This window comes from Plodia interpunctella, chromosome 13, assembly GCF_027563975.2.
Source record: "Plodia interpunctella isolate USDA-ARS_2022_Savannah chromosome 13, ilPloInte3.2, whole genome shotgun sequence".
NCBI classification, from domain to species: domain Eukaryota; kingdom Metazoa; phylum Arthropoda; class Insecta; order Lepidoptera; family Pyralidae; genus Plodia; species Plodia interpunctella.
In genome coordinates, this window is record NC_071306.1 from 3,158,532 (window position 1) to 3,175,668 (window position 17,137).

At 36.5% G+C, this 17,137-nt stretch overlaps 1 protein-coding gene across 2 annotated transcripts; it reads left to right on the top strand.

The window, feature by feature from the left end:
- Positions 1-484: 484 nt before the first annotated feature.
- PAN2 (Poly(A)-binding protein-dependent poly(A) ribonuclease 2) lies at positions 485-17,127 on the top strand. 2 transcript variants are annotated; one of them, XM_053753726.1, is made up of 23 exons: positions 485-719; positions 1,415-1,575; positions 2,064-2,233; positions 2,602-2,722; positions 3,300-3,499; positions 3,928-4,153; positions 4,607-4,746; positions 5,403-5,555; positions 5,910-6,006; positions 6,181-6,276; positions 6,922-7,038; positions 7,264-7,345; positions 7,428-7,585; positions 8,709-8,955; positions 9,646-9,672; positions 10,660-10,802; positions 11,914-12,098; positions 12,762-12,846; positions 13,409-13,500; positions 13,903-14,014; positions 14,541-14,737; positions 15,389-15,520; positions 16,163-17,127. In XM_053753726.1, the coding sequence occupies exons 1-22, from the start codon at positions 668-670 to the stop codon at positions 15,489-15,491; spliced, it is 2,964 nt and encodes a 987-aa protein (XP_053609701.1). In that variant the 5' UTR covers positions 485-667; the 3' UTR covers positions 15,492-15,520; positions 16,163-17,127. The 2 variants fall into 2 exon arrangements, with proteins under 2 accessions (XP_053609701.1, XP_053609702.1); XM_053753727.1 differs by lacking the exon at positions 9,646-9,672 and having other exon boundaries at positions 486-719.
- The last annotated feature ends 10 nt before the right edge of the window (positions 17,128-17,137 follow it).

A 17,137-nucleotide genomic window follows, 5' to 3' on the forward strand; every position in this document is an offset into this window, starting at 1 on the left:
AGTACCTAGGTACTAATTCCATTGCTACGCCCCAATAGTGTTGACAGCACACAATCTTAACTATTATTATAAAGAGGTACCTAGGTAAGCGTTAATGAATTTGTTTGAGGTGGGTAATCTCCTAAACAACCGAACCTAATTCTAATATTCTTTTACCGTTAGAAAGGTACATTATCCAAGATTGCTATAGGCTATATTTTATATCAAAATTCACGGAAGCCAAGCCCCAGGTAACATCTAATAAGATAATAAGGCAATAATATATATCTATCGATAGAGATAATACCGATAGTACTTTTTATCGTAGATTTATTTAAATGTTATAAGGATTAATTTATATATTAACATTCTCATAGTCATAATGTCATCTTTATTTGGCTGACCTGGTAGACCTTCTATGGCTATAAAATTAAAAAATTGAATTGATTTCCTATTGGTCCAATGTCCAAAATTGTCATAAGTCAGTAAATTGATTGACACTACTGACTGCCAGCAGTGACAGCAAGAAAATAATGGACGGACGAAGCAAGCGAAGCAAATCATCTCAGTTTTCGACTTTGTTTACAAAAGAGTGCTAAATAAATACTCATGTAGTAATTAATACAATTTGTTTTGTAGTAGACAACATTGATGCCAATGGATTAAAAAGTAATTATCGTATAATACAATGGAGTATCATTACCAAGATCTTTGTATGCCAACAAATCATCTTATGCCTGGTACGTAAACAAGTTTTCTTGAAATTGATCCGTTTCCCTAATTTTCGACTATAATTTTGTTATTTGATAGTATTCTCTTTCACGGTTTAATTTATTATAACTGTTGTTTAGTGATTTTGCATTTTGTGTGGTCGTGCGCCGGCATAGTAAGTAAATAGAGTTTGGTAAAAATATCCACGTCCATTATTTTTTTTATAATGTTTGTGCCTTATTTTAAAAAACCTATCAGTTACTTCTCGGTCTGTTTAATATTACTTAAAAATTGTGATATATTATATAACAAAAATTATGAAATATGACTGAAATTATGAAATATTTTTTTAAATTCGAAAATGAACGTGATATATGATATTTTATTTAATTACGATAACTTAAGGTTCCACCAAATACTGCTTTAGGCACCACAAAATACATAAGTAAATGAAAAATATTTCATTGGAATATTTATTGTTAAACAAATATTGAAAATTCATTAATGATCAGGGTTCCTAAGAACGAAATCTTCTCTTAATGTGGCCAGTATGGTGTCAATGAGTGTTGACACTCAATAATTGTTTGCCATGCCCATTCATTTTGTTAGAAAAAAAAATATATTTCTAGTGTTAAAGATATATATACCATGTCATTATATGTGTTGTGGTTCAGAATATTTCCTAGTCATATTCACAATAAAGTTATAAAATGAACTGTTTCAGACCCGTATGCTGCAGAGTATACTCCACAATACCTACTGCCGACTCATGAGGCGGAGTATGAAGTACGGAGTACTGTGCTGGTGGATGGCGGAGATAGATTTGGTGTGTCTGCTGTGGTGTTTGATAAATATGAAGAGTTAATATGGATGGGTAACCAAGGTGTAAGTAAATCCTACAATCGTACTCATGAGGGTGTTTGTTGCCACATCATTTTAGCTCATTGTATCTTGATGAAATTTCATACATTAGAGTAGTGTAGACAGAAATGGTCTGTAAAAGTAGAGACCTAAAAAGGGATCCGTAGATAATAAAAAAATGCTGTCACCTTATGGGCCAAACTTACTAGAGACAAGGGAATGCTTAGAATTTGGAAGCAGCCTATGTGTCATAAGGACATGCTGAGGAAAGAAACCCTACAAGAACTGATGTGTTAATTTTATCATAGTATTAAGTTTATTTTGTATCTCATCAATTGAAGTTGATATTGGTAAAATAATACAAATTAAGAAAAGGACATGTGGAAAGTGATTGAGGAGGCTTTTGCCCAGCAGTCATGTTACAGCTAATTAAAAATACAAACTATTCTCATTGATTTATGTGAATCTAAAGCTACAAAATCTATTGTTAGCTAATAACCTTTTGTTCACAGGGTCATGTGACATCTTATTATGGTGCAAACATGCAGAAGTATACTTCATTTCAAGTCCATCAATCAGAGGAAGTGAGAGACATACTAACTGTTGAACAGGGAATCTATGCATTGACTAAGACTAGTCTAAGGCATCAAATACGTAGAGGCATTCCGAAGCACACATTTAGGTAATAGAAAATGGCTTTATTTACTTCACCTACCAGAATTAAATAACTAGTAGCAGCACTGGAGACAACCATCTAGGTCCAGTGAATGTATTTTTTCTTTGTTTCTCAATCCAAGCAAGTGTTGTTAAAAAATTAAAATATATAAAATATATATATATATATATATTTAAATGCTAATGAAGTCTTTTGTCTATTGAAGTCATGCTATCTTACTAATTTCTATAGATTTAATTGAAAAAGTGTATATTCAATATTAGTGGATAGAAGTGGTGTTATTATACCTCTGGCCTATGCTTTTTTTATCTAGCTTTTGCCCAGCAGGGGGACTTGACAGTTATACTATTACAATATTTATTTTTTATTTCTAGGTCACAAAATATGACTGATATGCAATGTTTGTATCAAGTCAGCCCAACAAAACTCATGATGGGTGGGCATCAAGAGAAGTTAATTGATTTGGATCTCACAAAGATGATTGAAACAGTTCTTGTAAGTTTAATCCTATTACCGGACAAGTGTTATTTTTGCCTGCATGCATGGATTGGTCATTCTCAACAAATTCATTGTCCAGATCTATGGATGCATGGAATTGTTAACACTGTGGGCTATGACAACAGAAGTTAGAAAAAACTTATTTTGCTTTTCTTTGAATAGTCTTTGAATATTTTGCAAAGTTACATCAAATTTCATTTTATATGCATGATATATGTACATAAATACAGCCAAACAAAAATAAAAAAGGGGTAATTCTGCATGGTATATAAGTACTTCTCTCTCTCAACTTTGCAACGTTCCTGTTTTCATCCAGGGCAATTATGCAGGAAAGCTCAGATCCAGCATCAAAAAATAAATTTTGTAATTCAAGTGTTATTTTACAACAGGCCGACATCTGTAGTCGTACCTCCTTGGCATATCCTTCCTCCCATAATCGCCTCGATCGACATCTAGGGAGGATATGGAGCGGTCTATCCTACAGCGAAACGACACGCCACATAGAATATACTTTTACATGTACATACTAGCATATATTTTTAAAATTTATTTTAATTAATTCTCACCTTCCCAGCCAATACAAGCAGAAGGCTGTGCAGTATTAAGAAGTGGGGGTGGTACTCTAGTAGCCTGTGGAAGTGCAAATGGTACAGTTGCTCTTCGTGATCTCCGGTCTCCTTCAGCTTCAGAACAAGTGTTCAAGGCTCACACTGCTTGCTTGTCCGACTTGGACATGCAAGGGGACTTGCTCATCACTTGTGGATTTACAGAATCGTGAGTTTATTTTGTTCATTCATTTCTGGATTTTTTGTATGAGAATAGACTTCTTGTATGTAATCTTTTCTGTTCTGTGCTTATCTCAAATGCAAGTATTGCTTTCGTAATCATGTAAGGTTCATTCTTGATAAATAAATAGTACTTATTGATATTTCTTATATGATATCTGAATGATTGCTATAATGATTCATTGACAAGATTTGATTGATATATTTTCAACGGGTAGAACATCGAACACAGTTTGATATTAGAGGTTTTAATTTAGATTCTTGTATAACTGTACTAATAAAGACGATCTAGATACATATATATGTAATTTGTGTTACTTAGCCATTCTGATACTAACCCTTTTGACGCTTAACCGTTAAATTTGTAAACCTCCCACTAGGTTTAATAAAGTTATTTTTTTAAAATCAACATTATAGTGTTAACGGCGTGGCAGTGGCCGAGCCGTACGTGGTAATATGGGACGTACGCTGTCTCCGCGGCAGCAACAAGATAGAAGGCGCGTGGTCCATACAAACCGCTTCGCCGCCACTTCTATTACATTTCCTGCCCGCGTTCTCCGGTCGCGCTGTTGCGTTGTCAGGAGACGGTCATGTTGCGTTGTTACATGTTAACGCGCCTGATGAAGAGCAGTCAGTGTTTCAAGTAAGACTAATATATTTTAGATACAATAACATCTTTTATTATATTTCTAGTGAAAGCGGACTCTGGGCTCAGACACTCCAAAGATTATTTTTTTATTTATTTATTATATGCTCTTCTTCGTCACAGTCGTATTTCCCTCATGCCTGAGCGTTGTGGTCATTATGTGGAATGAAACACACACAATAACTTTCTTGGCGTCATTAATGGAGTGGTTTGCAATTGCCTTTTCCATTTCGCAACAATCAACCAGTGTGCAGGTTTCCTCACGATGCTTACTTTCACCGGAAGCAAGCGGTGGTCGATGAAAACTATTATACATGAGTCAGATTCGTATATAAACTCATGTGATACGAGTAGGATTTGAGCCTGGGACCATTCAATTCACAGGCGGGCGTCTTAACCACCGCTCCTAAGCTCTAGACCTTAAAATCAATTTTTCATCAATTTTTAAAGGTGGACACTCACAGTTCGCTGTGCAGCGTGATGGATGTATCGTCGACGAGTCAAGCGCTAGTGTTCGGAGACCAAGCAGGACATCTGCATCTGTTCTCACCGCAGCACAATCACGAACCTGTGTTTAATAATTTTTCCAGGTATCTATGTAATTTAATTATTTACTAACGACCTGGACCGACTTTGTATGGGATCATTCGTGTATGTGTAAACCTTCGGGAGTAAATTGTCTAACAGTGAAAAATGCATTAAAAATCCGTTGCGTGGTTTACAAGAATAAAGCTTAGAAACAGTCGCTGAGGGCGTTTTGTTTTTATACTATGTAGGTACTGAGTGTGTTTGTCCTGAATCCTTATTTTCGTCTGAGTTTCAAAATATCGAAGAAGTCCACTGCTGGACTATCTATCTGACTTCATTTATTTCTAAATGATTTTTCTTTATTTTAACATCTCAATTGTACACCCGTTGGCATGCTACACAACTAAATTTAAACACAGACAGTGCTCTTTAAACAGTTTTAGTGGTTGAAGGGCACTGTCCTGGTAAGGAAGGGGCATAGGTTCGACACCCGCTCGATTCCAGATTTTTTCATCATTATAATATTGAAAACTAGCTTATGCCCGCGGCTTCGCCCGCGTTAATTTATCTGATTTTCACCCACCTATTATAGTCATTGGTGTTGATCTTTGAAAAAAGTATTATTTTAGCTGATAGTAATTTGGGGTTGATTTTTAAAAAAGAACAGGGGTCTTTAACTATTGATTGGATATGAACTATGGATTGATTTTTCTTGCAGAGCAACGGAATTCGCTGATCAAGTAGTGGGGTTACCGTACGTGAGCTTCAACGACACCACTTTCCAGCACTCGTCCGTGCCGCTGCCGCCGCTCGCCTCCGGCAACAAGTGGTTCAACGCCTTACCTGAAGAGTTCTTCAAGAAGGTCTTCAGGTAAACTACAATACTTGTTTCATTTCCAACATTTGAAGAACAACGTTCTTGCTATCTCTCTCTATCTTCAGCCACCGTCTTGACCTCCCTGCATGTTATGATTGTGACCGAATGCGAATGAAAAAATATCCTAATATTACAAATGCGAAAGTTAGGTACCTCTTTACGCTCTATCTACTCAACCAGTCTTCTTGAAATCTTGCATACATGTAGTTTGAAGTATGGATAAAGGAAATAGGGTACCTTTCTGGTATCCCGGAAAAATAACTGCTATCGTGGTAAATTAAGAGAGCGTTTTTTTTTTTTGTAAAAAATGAGGTTGACAAAGATTTTCACATTCATGTTCTGTTGCAGGAAACCAAAACCAATAGACGCCGAAGTGTTGAAGTCGATGAAAATGCAAGGCCCGATCGGCTACGCGCCAAACCCTAGAACGACGAAACGTAATCAGGTATAGTCGACAGCACATAAAATTCACCACTATTAAACCGGGTCCACATTTGATCATTTTAGCGTATCAGATTCCCGTCGCGTGGCGTCCAAGCGTATCATACGCTTACCCCACTCGTCTGCCTTAGCCCCGCGTATCGCCACACAACTTTTGTTGATGATGTTATGTTTGTAGATGCCGTATATTGAAGACAATCTAGAAGACTTGGTGGCTTCGCGGCAGATTGAGAATAAGTTCATGTCTCAACCCGTTCCTAAGTATTATCAAAAGGTACTATTTTATTATTTTTTTAATACAAATAATTAAAAAAGATTTGTTTTTACTTTAATTTAAATTTCGATAAATAATACAGCTTTGTTGTGTAAGTAAAAAGAACTTCATTCTGTTTCATACTTTAACACAGTTCAAACATTGACTGATCAAAGTCAAAATTATTTATTCAAAAATTTGACCTTCACTGGTGCAAATTATATATTTCCTGCCAAAGCTACAAACAAACTACTAGCACTTCGGTACGACCACCGCTTTAATGTCCACAAAACTTAGCTTACTTACTAGTGTTAGTCCATATCATGCCAGATAGGTTTCCCTTTATAATTTTTTTAAATTTTTTTCAGTAATATAGCAAAGTGAGTACATAATGTTCAAAACAGTATATTATATATTTTGGTCTCAGTCATACAATATTTATGTAGGTATACTTTTCAAAAATTATATAATTTACATAAAAATATTCTTAACCACACAAAATATGAAAATATAAGAATCAAACTGACGCCCCACTGGCAAACCCCGTTCACGAGTTGACGCATCAGCTTAGCTATTACGATTTTTTATTATTATCTATTTCGTTAATTAATATAGAAACCCGGTGTCCAACCAGGGGACATTAAAATAATGATTTTTACGCCTCAGTTGGACCTTCGGTACAATAAACACGCGTCTAACGATGATTTGGAGCTGTTCAACAAGACTGGGTTTCCAGGACTAGAGTCCACACTCCCGAACTCTTACTGCAATGCGATGCTTCAGGTAACTGTTTTATCCATACATTCATTTCCATACTTATATATATTAGTATTTCGAAAATTTGTCAGAACTCTCACAGCTAAACAGCGATTTTGATGAAATTACAGATCTTGGGCGTTTGTTGCAATTGATTAATAAGTATTCACGTTCAAACTTTATTGGTGAGCCCCTACAAACTATGTATTTAAGAAGTTACAGAATAAGGAGTTTTGAATTGTTTTGTTGTAGGTTTTGTATTACACCATTCCGGTCAGGGTGGCGTTGTTGGCTCATTCATGCGCTAAAGAATTCTGTCTTAGTTGTCAGTTAGGTAAGTTATTACATTTCTCTGTCTCTGTCCATATATTGCACCGCGGATTGCAACTAGTAATAATAATAGTTTTCCCTCACAGGTTATCTATTCAGGACGCTAGATTCATCTGGCGGCACGCCGTGTCAAGCGACCAACTTTCTACGTGCGTTCAGAACTATACCGGAAGCGGCTGCGTTAGGGCTCATACTGCCAGACCGCGGAGCCGACACTAGAGTGGATTTAATGGCATTGGTGCAGGTAAACCAACCAACAGCACATCAACTTACCATGTATTCATTGCAATTTCGCCCTTATTACCACCGCAAAGAGGGTATGCGGTCGACTTTACTGTTACTTTTGTTAACTAGTAAATTACGTAGAGAAAAGTCTGGCCTAGTAGAAGAACAAATCCAAGAAGTGCTGGTTTGATATCATCAAGATAAGCAACCGGAGTAATGCTCAGGTGTGTTAAAAACATGTGTCTTCTTAAATAAAATCAAATTCCAAAACGACGTGCACGACGTCAAAAATTATAACCATCAAAGCGGACAATTTCCGCTTATAATTTTGCATGACTGTATAAAAAAATGTGTTATATTTTCAGGTTTCATTTGTGTATGTGAGTATATTCTATCATGATTGCTAGGCGCCCAGATACGGTTTTAGTTGATCCGGAATAATGTAAGGTTTTATTAGTTGCCTTACATTATTGCGGATTATGAACGGCTATGAGTATATTTCAGGAGTGTAGGTAATGATAAAAATATCTCGTGTTTGTAAATTCATCTTTAAAAAATATATATATTATCTTCTAAAAGACCTTACAAAACATTAAGTAATTAACTTAGCGTAGTGAAACCACTAAAATTTGAAATTATACTAAGAATTAAGTTTACATAAGTCAATAAACGAATTGTACACAAATAATACAAGAGACGATAAAAATAATAACAAGAATTGGACAAATACATGGCTTTAATGTCGTCGTTATCTATGTACTTATGCGATTGTAATTTGCTCTCTTATTTTTAAATTATTTTGTAAGCAATGAGTAAAATAAAACTCAAAGATATATAGTTTTACTAAAAAAAACTATGTCTAAAGTATAACACTTATCCATGTCCGTCCAGAATGAAAAGTTATGACAACTAGAAAACGCCATTTACGCGCGTAACATCTTAAAATTACAGGATAATGTGTTTAGCAAGAATTTCACACCATTTTATTATAAGATTGTTTTATTATCTTGCAAGATGAAGATATTGCCAATATTCATTTTTGTGTTTAAAATAATTAAACACAAATTTAAATGTAGGTATATCTTAGATTTATTGAAAGTTTGTATTTGGGTGTACCAATATTTTTCGTGTATTATTCACAGAGTTGGAATCGCTTCATACTACACCAGATCCACTACGAAATCCTCGAAACGCGCAAGAAAGAGAAAGCGCTGTTGGCCCATAACGCGAGCAGTCCGCCAAAAGGCCGAATGGTACCTAAGCCGAGAAGTTTGGGCGGTATGAACGGGCAATATGATGAGTATCAATACACAGAGTTGGAGTTCTTAGGGCCTAATACCGATTTCGAACAAGAAGAGAGGGAGGATGGATGGAATGCGAATAATGAAGGTATGTCATAGATATAGTAGATATGTATTGTATAGGCAATACTATCTATGTATCTATTAATATTACTAGTGGTTCGCCGCGAACTTAGACCTCGCGAACACAATAATGTTTGATGAGTTTTTACAAAACTGTGAGTGGTTTTTGAACCACTTAATCAATTTTGATGCCCCACGAACTTAAAAATTATATTGACAGATCCTACATACCTCCTGAATTTCATCAAAATCAGACCAACGGTTCGAAAGTTATCTACTATATGTTACAAACATACATACCGTCAAAAAATGTATTTTTGCCCCATTTGCTTGCTCGGTCAATTAATTGCTTTATGTAGCGTGTGAAGACTAACATTTCCTCCAGTATATGCCACAGCATTGGCTTCAGCTGATAGGCCACAGTAGCACTCCCAAAAAGGATTGACGTAAGGCAGGTGGCCGGTTCTAAAATCACAGAGTAATCTTCAAAATTTTGACATTTACTTTCACCACGGGCTTTGCGGCCTCAACCCATAATGCAACTGGGAGCAACATAAAAAGAGAGCGAGTCATGGACAAAATTACTGCTCTCTTAAAAATGATGTGTATCTATAGTGTAGAAGTATAATGTCATAAATCCGACTGAGACTGAGATTCATTACGCTCTTTGAATAAATAGTAAACATAATTTGTTTCTTTTTGTTTTGACATGCAGTCATGTTTGGACCTACGGACTATTTAGGTGGGTATGGTTAAATAATGATTACAGTTTATTGTATAACCAAGTATTATGCTTTGCATGAACTCGTATCAAGTGTGTTATATTGGCGAACTTACTTGTAGATGCCGACGCGAACGATCAATAAGTACATAATTAGTTTGTGAGCTTTAAAAAAAAAAAGTTTGGCAAATTTAGTCAGATTTTTCTTAAGTAGCCTAAAAGGATTTGTCACGATTTAATCACGCCACTATCGCCATCTATAGTCCAGTGCAAGTTTCCTCATCATGTTTACGTATTTGAGGGGGGTCAAAATCAAAATCAAATCATTTATTCAGAAATTAGGCCTTCACAGGCACTTCTTCACATCATATTCTAAATTAAATGATGTTTACCAAAGCTACAAACTACTAGCATTTCGGAACGACCACTGCTGAAAAGAAATGCCGAAAGAAACTCATTCAAACAGTGTTGGTCCCTATTATGCCAGAAGGGCTTACCATTTTTTAAATATCAGTAATATAACAATGTAAGTACACAATAAAGTACATGGTGAAAAGGTATACTGAAACATATTATGATTGTGTTCAAGTGCTGATGAAAAGAAAATATATATACCTATATATATATATGTATAATTAACCATACAAAAAAAAAACTTTTAATAAAAGATCGAGCTGACCAGTTCCCCCGGCAGCACCCGTTCACGAGTTGACGCGTGGGTGGGGATATATTATTGATAATTATATATCCTCCTACAATCTTATTCCATGTGGCGTGTAGTTCCGCAATAGACCAGGATATGTCTTATAAATTCCCATGTATGTCGTATGTGGCGAGTAAGGGACAAGTATAATTTCGATGTTTTGTTTCACTAGAAACAAAATATATATAAAACTATACAAGAGTACAAGTAAATTTGAACCTTTTGGGCGGGCGTTTTAACCACTCGACCACTACACATATAAATTAACAAAGTCAAACTAACACGCATATTGTCGTCTATTTCAGCACTGGTAGGAGAAAACGAGCAAACCAATGAGAATCTTGAATTGGCTAGCGAGAAACAGACGGAACGAGAGGAGTCTGAAATATCGCAGCTCTTCGCGATTGGGCGCCATCAGCTGAATAGGTGCCTTAAATGTAACAAGGAGGTAAAACAACTTGGATATTGTTTCAAAGATTATAAATAAACGAGAAATAATAGAAATACTAGGACTTATATTATACAAATTTAGCAACAAAAATTTAATAAGGATATCGTAAAAATTAATACATTTTGTGCAAAATATTAAAATATCTACAATATTTTACAAGTTTGCCAGTAGGGGTATATTAATAGGATTGCATAGCATGGTATCTTATGGATGTGGTTTCACCCTAAAATAGATTCATTCCATATCCTCCCACGGATGTTGTACGAGGGGACTAGGACATACGCGCCTTGACGGTTGATATATAAAAATAGCATTCCGAAATTACGTGTTAGGCAGGAGGTCGCCAAGTGTCAAAAATCACAGCCGAATTGTCAATATTTTAAAATTGGTTTTTTATGCCGCCCCGTGCGTCGCGGCATCACAGTCAACATTTTTATGCACAGCCCAAAATGCAAGCGGGAACACGCGAAGATGAGACGGAGAATACAGAATCCTAAAGACATCATCACAACAGTAATTTTTTAAAATGGCGTCTCTAATAACATTGGACATTCGATAATCGTCGAAATGAAAATTATTCATGTATTGTCTGTAATCTTACTAACAATGGGCAAACAACAAATTTTTGTTTTGATGACTATTCGAAGCCCCTTATATTATTAGAAACACCAGTGAAAAAATTACGGTGACAATGACATACTTTCAAAGGTATGACAAAAATAAAATCACACATTTTTAGACTCGTCCAAACGCTCCATACTAAATGACACGAACAAGTGACGTCACAACGTGCTAAAATGTTCGCGAAGAAAACTATGTTCGTTCGACAGCTTCATTAAATATTATGTTTATGGTGATGACTTCTTAATAAAAGTTGTTACAAAATTTTAGCTTTTTATGATGGTCGAGTCGAGAGTTTATAATTACATATTTTCTGAAAATGGACTTTCCAACCAAGTCGCTTTGTTACAGTCCATGAATTATAATAATGATTCTAAATATCTCTATTTTACCTAGATCATACATATTTATTACAATTCTCTGACCTAGTCAACTATATTGTCATGGTTACTGGAATAAATGATCAAACAAATTAAAAACAATGTAGGAAGAAAGGGAATCGGTGGTGCTAGCGTGCGCCCTGCAGTACCCAGGCGGGGCCGCGCGCGAGGGCGAGGCGCGCGGGTTCGCGGAGCTGCTGCGGGCTTCGCTGGCCGCGCGCCGCAGCACGCCCGCCTGGTGCGACCACTGCGGGAGATTCACGCCCACCACGCAGCGGGGCAGGGTTGTGAGGTGAGGAAGGACTTTTTTCTCGTCTCTTTCATTCTTCCTACGAAAAACTGAGCAACCTGTCACGATGACCATAGGCCTCCCTACGGAAAAGAACGGATTGCTCAGTCTTTCTTTCTTGTCTTTTTTGACGGCCTCTGCGGACTAACGCCACGGATACACTAGGGAACATTTGATTGATTCGCGCGACATATCGTACTTTCCTTTTCATTATAATTTGCATCACTCGAGTCAGTGCGTGAGATAGATTATATTTTGCAATACGATTTGACGCATACACTAGGGTGTATTCATAGATTAATGGTTATTGCCGGACTGCTGCACTGGAGGACCCGGGTTCTATCACTTCTATCCCTGCTCGGAGGGAAAATAATCTTTTTCAGATCTACCTGGTCCTTAGATGTTTATCAATACTGTGTATCCTATCCTACTTATATTATAAATGCCAAAGTTTGTGAGGAATGTATGTGTGTATGTGTGTAACTTTCACGCAAGATCATTATGAAATTTGGTACACAGGTTGAATATAACCTGGTATAAAACGATACTATATTTATAACATACTAGCTGCGCCAAAATATAAGGATACACTGACCACCCACTATTATACATAGGATCAATATAAAGCTCTACATATACTGTCTTATATAATATATTATCTTACAGATTACCACCAATTTTAGCGATAAACTGTGGCGGTGTGACGGCTCATGAGAAAGCATATTGGGCTAAAGGATCACAAAAAGACATGGTAAAAATTATTCGATTACTTTATTAATTTTATTATGTTATAAACATTTTATTTATTTATTCAATACATAATACACTATCATTACAGAGATGCTCCAATGCTGTAGCGTATTTAATTAAGATTTGTACATACAAGTTACACTTTGATAAGATTTAAAAATCATTTATATTGACAATTGCATTATTCCCATTTTCCACAAAAACATATCTTATGGTTAAGTAGTAGTGAATGCTATGGCTTTAAAGTATTTTTTTAAATTTATTCAATTAAGTTTTTAACTAAAAACTATATTAACCGTTTTATCTCCGGACGTCATTATATCGTGCCATCTCCAGTTTAATGTAATATCATCCATGGCTCGAATGATTATCGATAATATTATTTTTTACTAGCGGCCCGTCCCGGCTTCGCTCGGGTAAAAACATAATAAATTATACATTTAAACCGCATGAGAATCCGTGCAGTATAGTTTTTGAGTTTATCGCGAACAGACAGACGCGGACAGAGGACTTTAATTTATAATATGGAAGGATGGCTTTAAAAAAAACACAATAATTTTCAGCCAGAAACAGTAAAGAGGGGAAGTAGTGGCAAGCCTTGTCGATACGGGCTTCATTGCGCTCGACTCGGGTGTAGATTCAAACATCCCGAAAGGTACAGTTTTTCATTATATTTATTTACTAGCTGTTGTCCGCAGTTCCCCCTGAGGTAACCTATGTTTGGCCTCGGGTCATTAACTATATCTATTCAAAGTTTCATCAAAATCTGCCGAGCGGTTAAGCCGTGAAAGCGTTAGGTACGTGACAGCTAGAACTAATTATCAGCGTTCCTTTGTGATAAACTTTGTTACTGAAAAATAGTCAGTTTACTTATTTGTGATAATATATTGTTACTTATCCAGAAGGACTAGTCCATCTACGAACCAAAATACATCAAAATTGGTCCTACATACAAAAATATAAATATTTCTTCCTATTAATTAACATTTTGGGTTCTATCTATTCTATTTACTAAGCACGTTTAAAGTTTTATATCAAAAGAAAAGTACTTTTTTAGGCCCGGCAGCCAGTCGATGTCGTCAAAGTCAAGTCAGGATTCCCACTGCCTGTTGCCACATCAGTTGTTGATCAGATTGCAGTCTGATGGAGATGTCCTTATCAACGACAAGGTAAACTGTTGCAAGATAGCCATTAGCTTTAGTAATTTAATTAGTTTTAGTAAAACCGGCAAATTATATAGGGAAGCCTGACCTTGCAGAAAAGGCAGATCTAAAAAAAAACTCGTCAAGGATGATATACGTGCTAATGGTCTGACAATTAGGGATGCCGACAACCTTGCAGAGTTAACGAAAAAGTTGGATAGCCGGACCCTGGGCTTCGACGTTCACCTGCTGGAAGGAAGAAACCGAGAACACTCTCAGAGAGAGAGAGAGTTATAAAATAATAAAATAAATAATTCATTTACAGACGACCTCCGTGGCCTAAATGGTCATAATGCCAGAATGCTACATTGGGAGTCCTAGGTTCGATCCCCGGTCAGGTCAACATGGAAAATGATCTTTTTCAGATTGACCTTGGTCTTGGATGTTAACCTATATGTGTTATAAAATATAGTATCCTTGAGTTAGTTAATCCATAATACAACAATCTATGTGATTTGTCCGTATAGCGAGATATTTATTTTCCACATTTCAGGGCGACCAATCCCCAAGCGAACCCCTCACGCCCACAGCCCGTCTGGATAAACACAAGAAGAAAGTAACCACTCAGTCCGAAGAGGAATACACTCTGTTCGCAGCCGTGGTCGCGGTGGAGGACAACCCTAAGAATCTTGTGGCGTATATACAGACGGGGAGGGAGGGGGAACAGTGGCATATGTTTAACGACTTATGGTATGTCATATCATTACGATTCGGGGCTTCACTCGGTCGGGATTTTTTGGCATAAAAATTAGTTTTTGGCTGGTATAAACATAGAAATACTGAACATAGAATAGTGTTTATCAACTACTATCTTATGCCTGCGGCTTCGCCCGCGTCAAATTCTCGCGGGATTTATTTTTTCAGGATGAAATCCTATTTTCTTTTCCGTACTTCAAACTACATACATACTAATGCTTGTAGCCAAATAAAAATATTTTATTTTACTCTTTAGCAGTAATAATTTATCGTAGGTGAAATTATTGACGAACCAAATTGTTTTGATGTCACTGTTGTCATAATGAACATTTAGGCTTTATTAAGAGCCATGCCTCATTGGTCAGTCACGCTCCGACAGTCGACGTCCGTCGGTAGACGACGCAGAAAGCGCAGAAATTGTATAAAGTTTCGACGTACGTCAAGGCACAAGTGACAAAAAAGAAAGCCTACAGAAAGCGACGGAGCTACAACGTGCTGGGTCGCAACAGCGCAAGGCTGAGCAATTAGGCACGGATTTTTCATTCTTATCGAGTATGTTATTGCCAATACTAGTGTCAGAGTTTATTCAAGTCGCCTACAGGCATCTGACATATTTATCATGATTAATAAGTCCATATTCCTCAGCATCGTGCCAGTGAGTCCGGAAGAAGTTGTCCAATTCAGCGCGTGGTGGAAATCTCCATGCGTGGTGTTCTACGCGAGCCCCGCCGCGTCGCACGCCTCATAGCCGATGTTGTATGGGGCCTATAGCCAAGGGTGAGTTTTGTGACGTGTGCTCCCGCCCTGGAATACCACCACTCGTATCTACTAGATAGACAAACTAATAACCCAACACAACGTTGCTGGCATCGGCCGCTGTCAACTGATAGTTTACTGATTCTGTTGTTATTGTTATGCATCACATTTTAACTTTTATTTTGATCTCTCGTAAACATTTTCAAAGAGGACCATGATCATAAATTAGCAAACTTGCTCTCACACCTAGGCCATGGCTAAAAATCTTTGTATTTTACCCTATTAAGTGTTTAAATGCACTAATCCGTCTCTATCGTCACTTTGGATACAAAGACAAATTAAAAATCCCCCTACTTTCAATATTCATTTCGCTACAACTTTTGAACGGCTGAACCGATTTGCATGAAACATGGCTAAGAACATTCGGGATAAATATATCTATGACACAAAAAAAAAAACTAAACGAAAATCGGTTGATCTGTTTGGGAGCTACGTTCCACAGACATATACAGACACGTTAAACGTATAACACTCCTCTTTTTGTGTCGGGGGTTAAAAATTAAATTTTGAACCCGTATGTGGTTGCCGATGGGGTAGGCAATACGCATGATTGTATGCCCACTATGCTATAAAACATTTTAAGGAGACATTATTTTGTTCCAGAGCTATGGCCCCATACGAAATGAATGAAGTCTATTATCCTCTTCCTCTACCGATCGATGAACGATATAGTTACATTCAATAGTGTCAGACGGTGTGGCGTTAACCATAAACGAATAAGAGATATTATGTTTACAGTTCAACTTTGCCTTGAGGCGAGTACTGAATACCTGTTGACTAGTATTTAGTCCAAATTGTACCCAAAATTGGATATATTAAGGCTCAATTTAGCTACTACTGTTTTAAAAGATGATTCCTATGCACAAATGGCAAATATTAAAGTACTGAATAAAAAAACATATTTAAATTGTGATAGTTAAGCTAGATAATTAGGTTAAGTTCTGTCAGTAATAACTATATTTGGCCAACTCATGACAAAGATCAGTGTATTTTTTTACAGATTTATTCAGGCTATTTTATTCTATACAATGTGAGAAAAAAATGCTTATTTGCAAAAAGTTGTGAGCCGTATGGAATATATTTAAAAAAATTAATATTTAAAATTTTTTTAAAAGACAGAATCCGTCAAAAATGCTTGCGCTTCCATACTTTTTTTTTAATACTCGGTTGTGATTTTATTTAAAATCCATTATTTGATATCACTGCGTAGTGCGAGTTTTATTCCAACTCTGATCGACTTTGGATGTTGCCAACCAATCGCATTGCGGAATTGATAAAACTCGCACTAAACACTCAGCTTTTAGTGCGGGTTTTTCGCCATCGAATCATTACGCAATGAGACCCAACCAAATACTCTTATCTTATTACATGCTTGTCGTCGCGTCACAATGCCGCTAATGCGTTTGGTTGGTTGCATCTCACTGCGAAAATACGCGATAAGTGAATTGTAAACCCGCACTAAGGCCATACTATAAATTTCTCAATTTTCAGATTTTCAATAAATTATTAAAATGTTGCGATGTAAACATAGACTATGGTGGCTGGTTACAAATACATTTTTAAGAATATTTTTGAAAT

Excerpts from the sequence above, each read along its gene's own strand:
- PAN2 (XM_053753726.1), top strand. The coding sequence starts at position 668 with ATGGAGTATCATTACCAAGATCTTTGTATGCCAACAAATCATCTTATG. Across the intron at positions 2,723-3,299 it reads AGATGATTGAAACAGTTCTT|CCAATACAAGCAGAAGGCTG; the intron begins GTAAGTTTAATC and ends TCACCTTCCCAG. Across the intron at positions 13,501-13,902 it reads AGATTCAAACATCCCGAAAG|GCCCGGCAGCCAGTCGATGT; the intron begins GTACAGTTTTTC and ends GTACTTTTTTAG.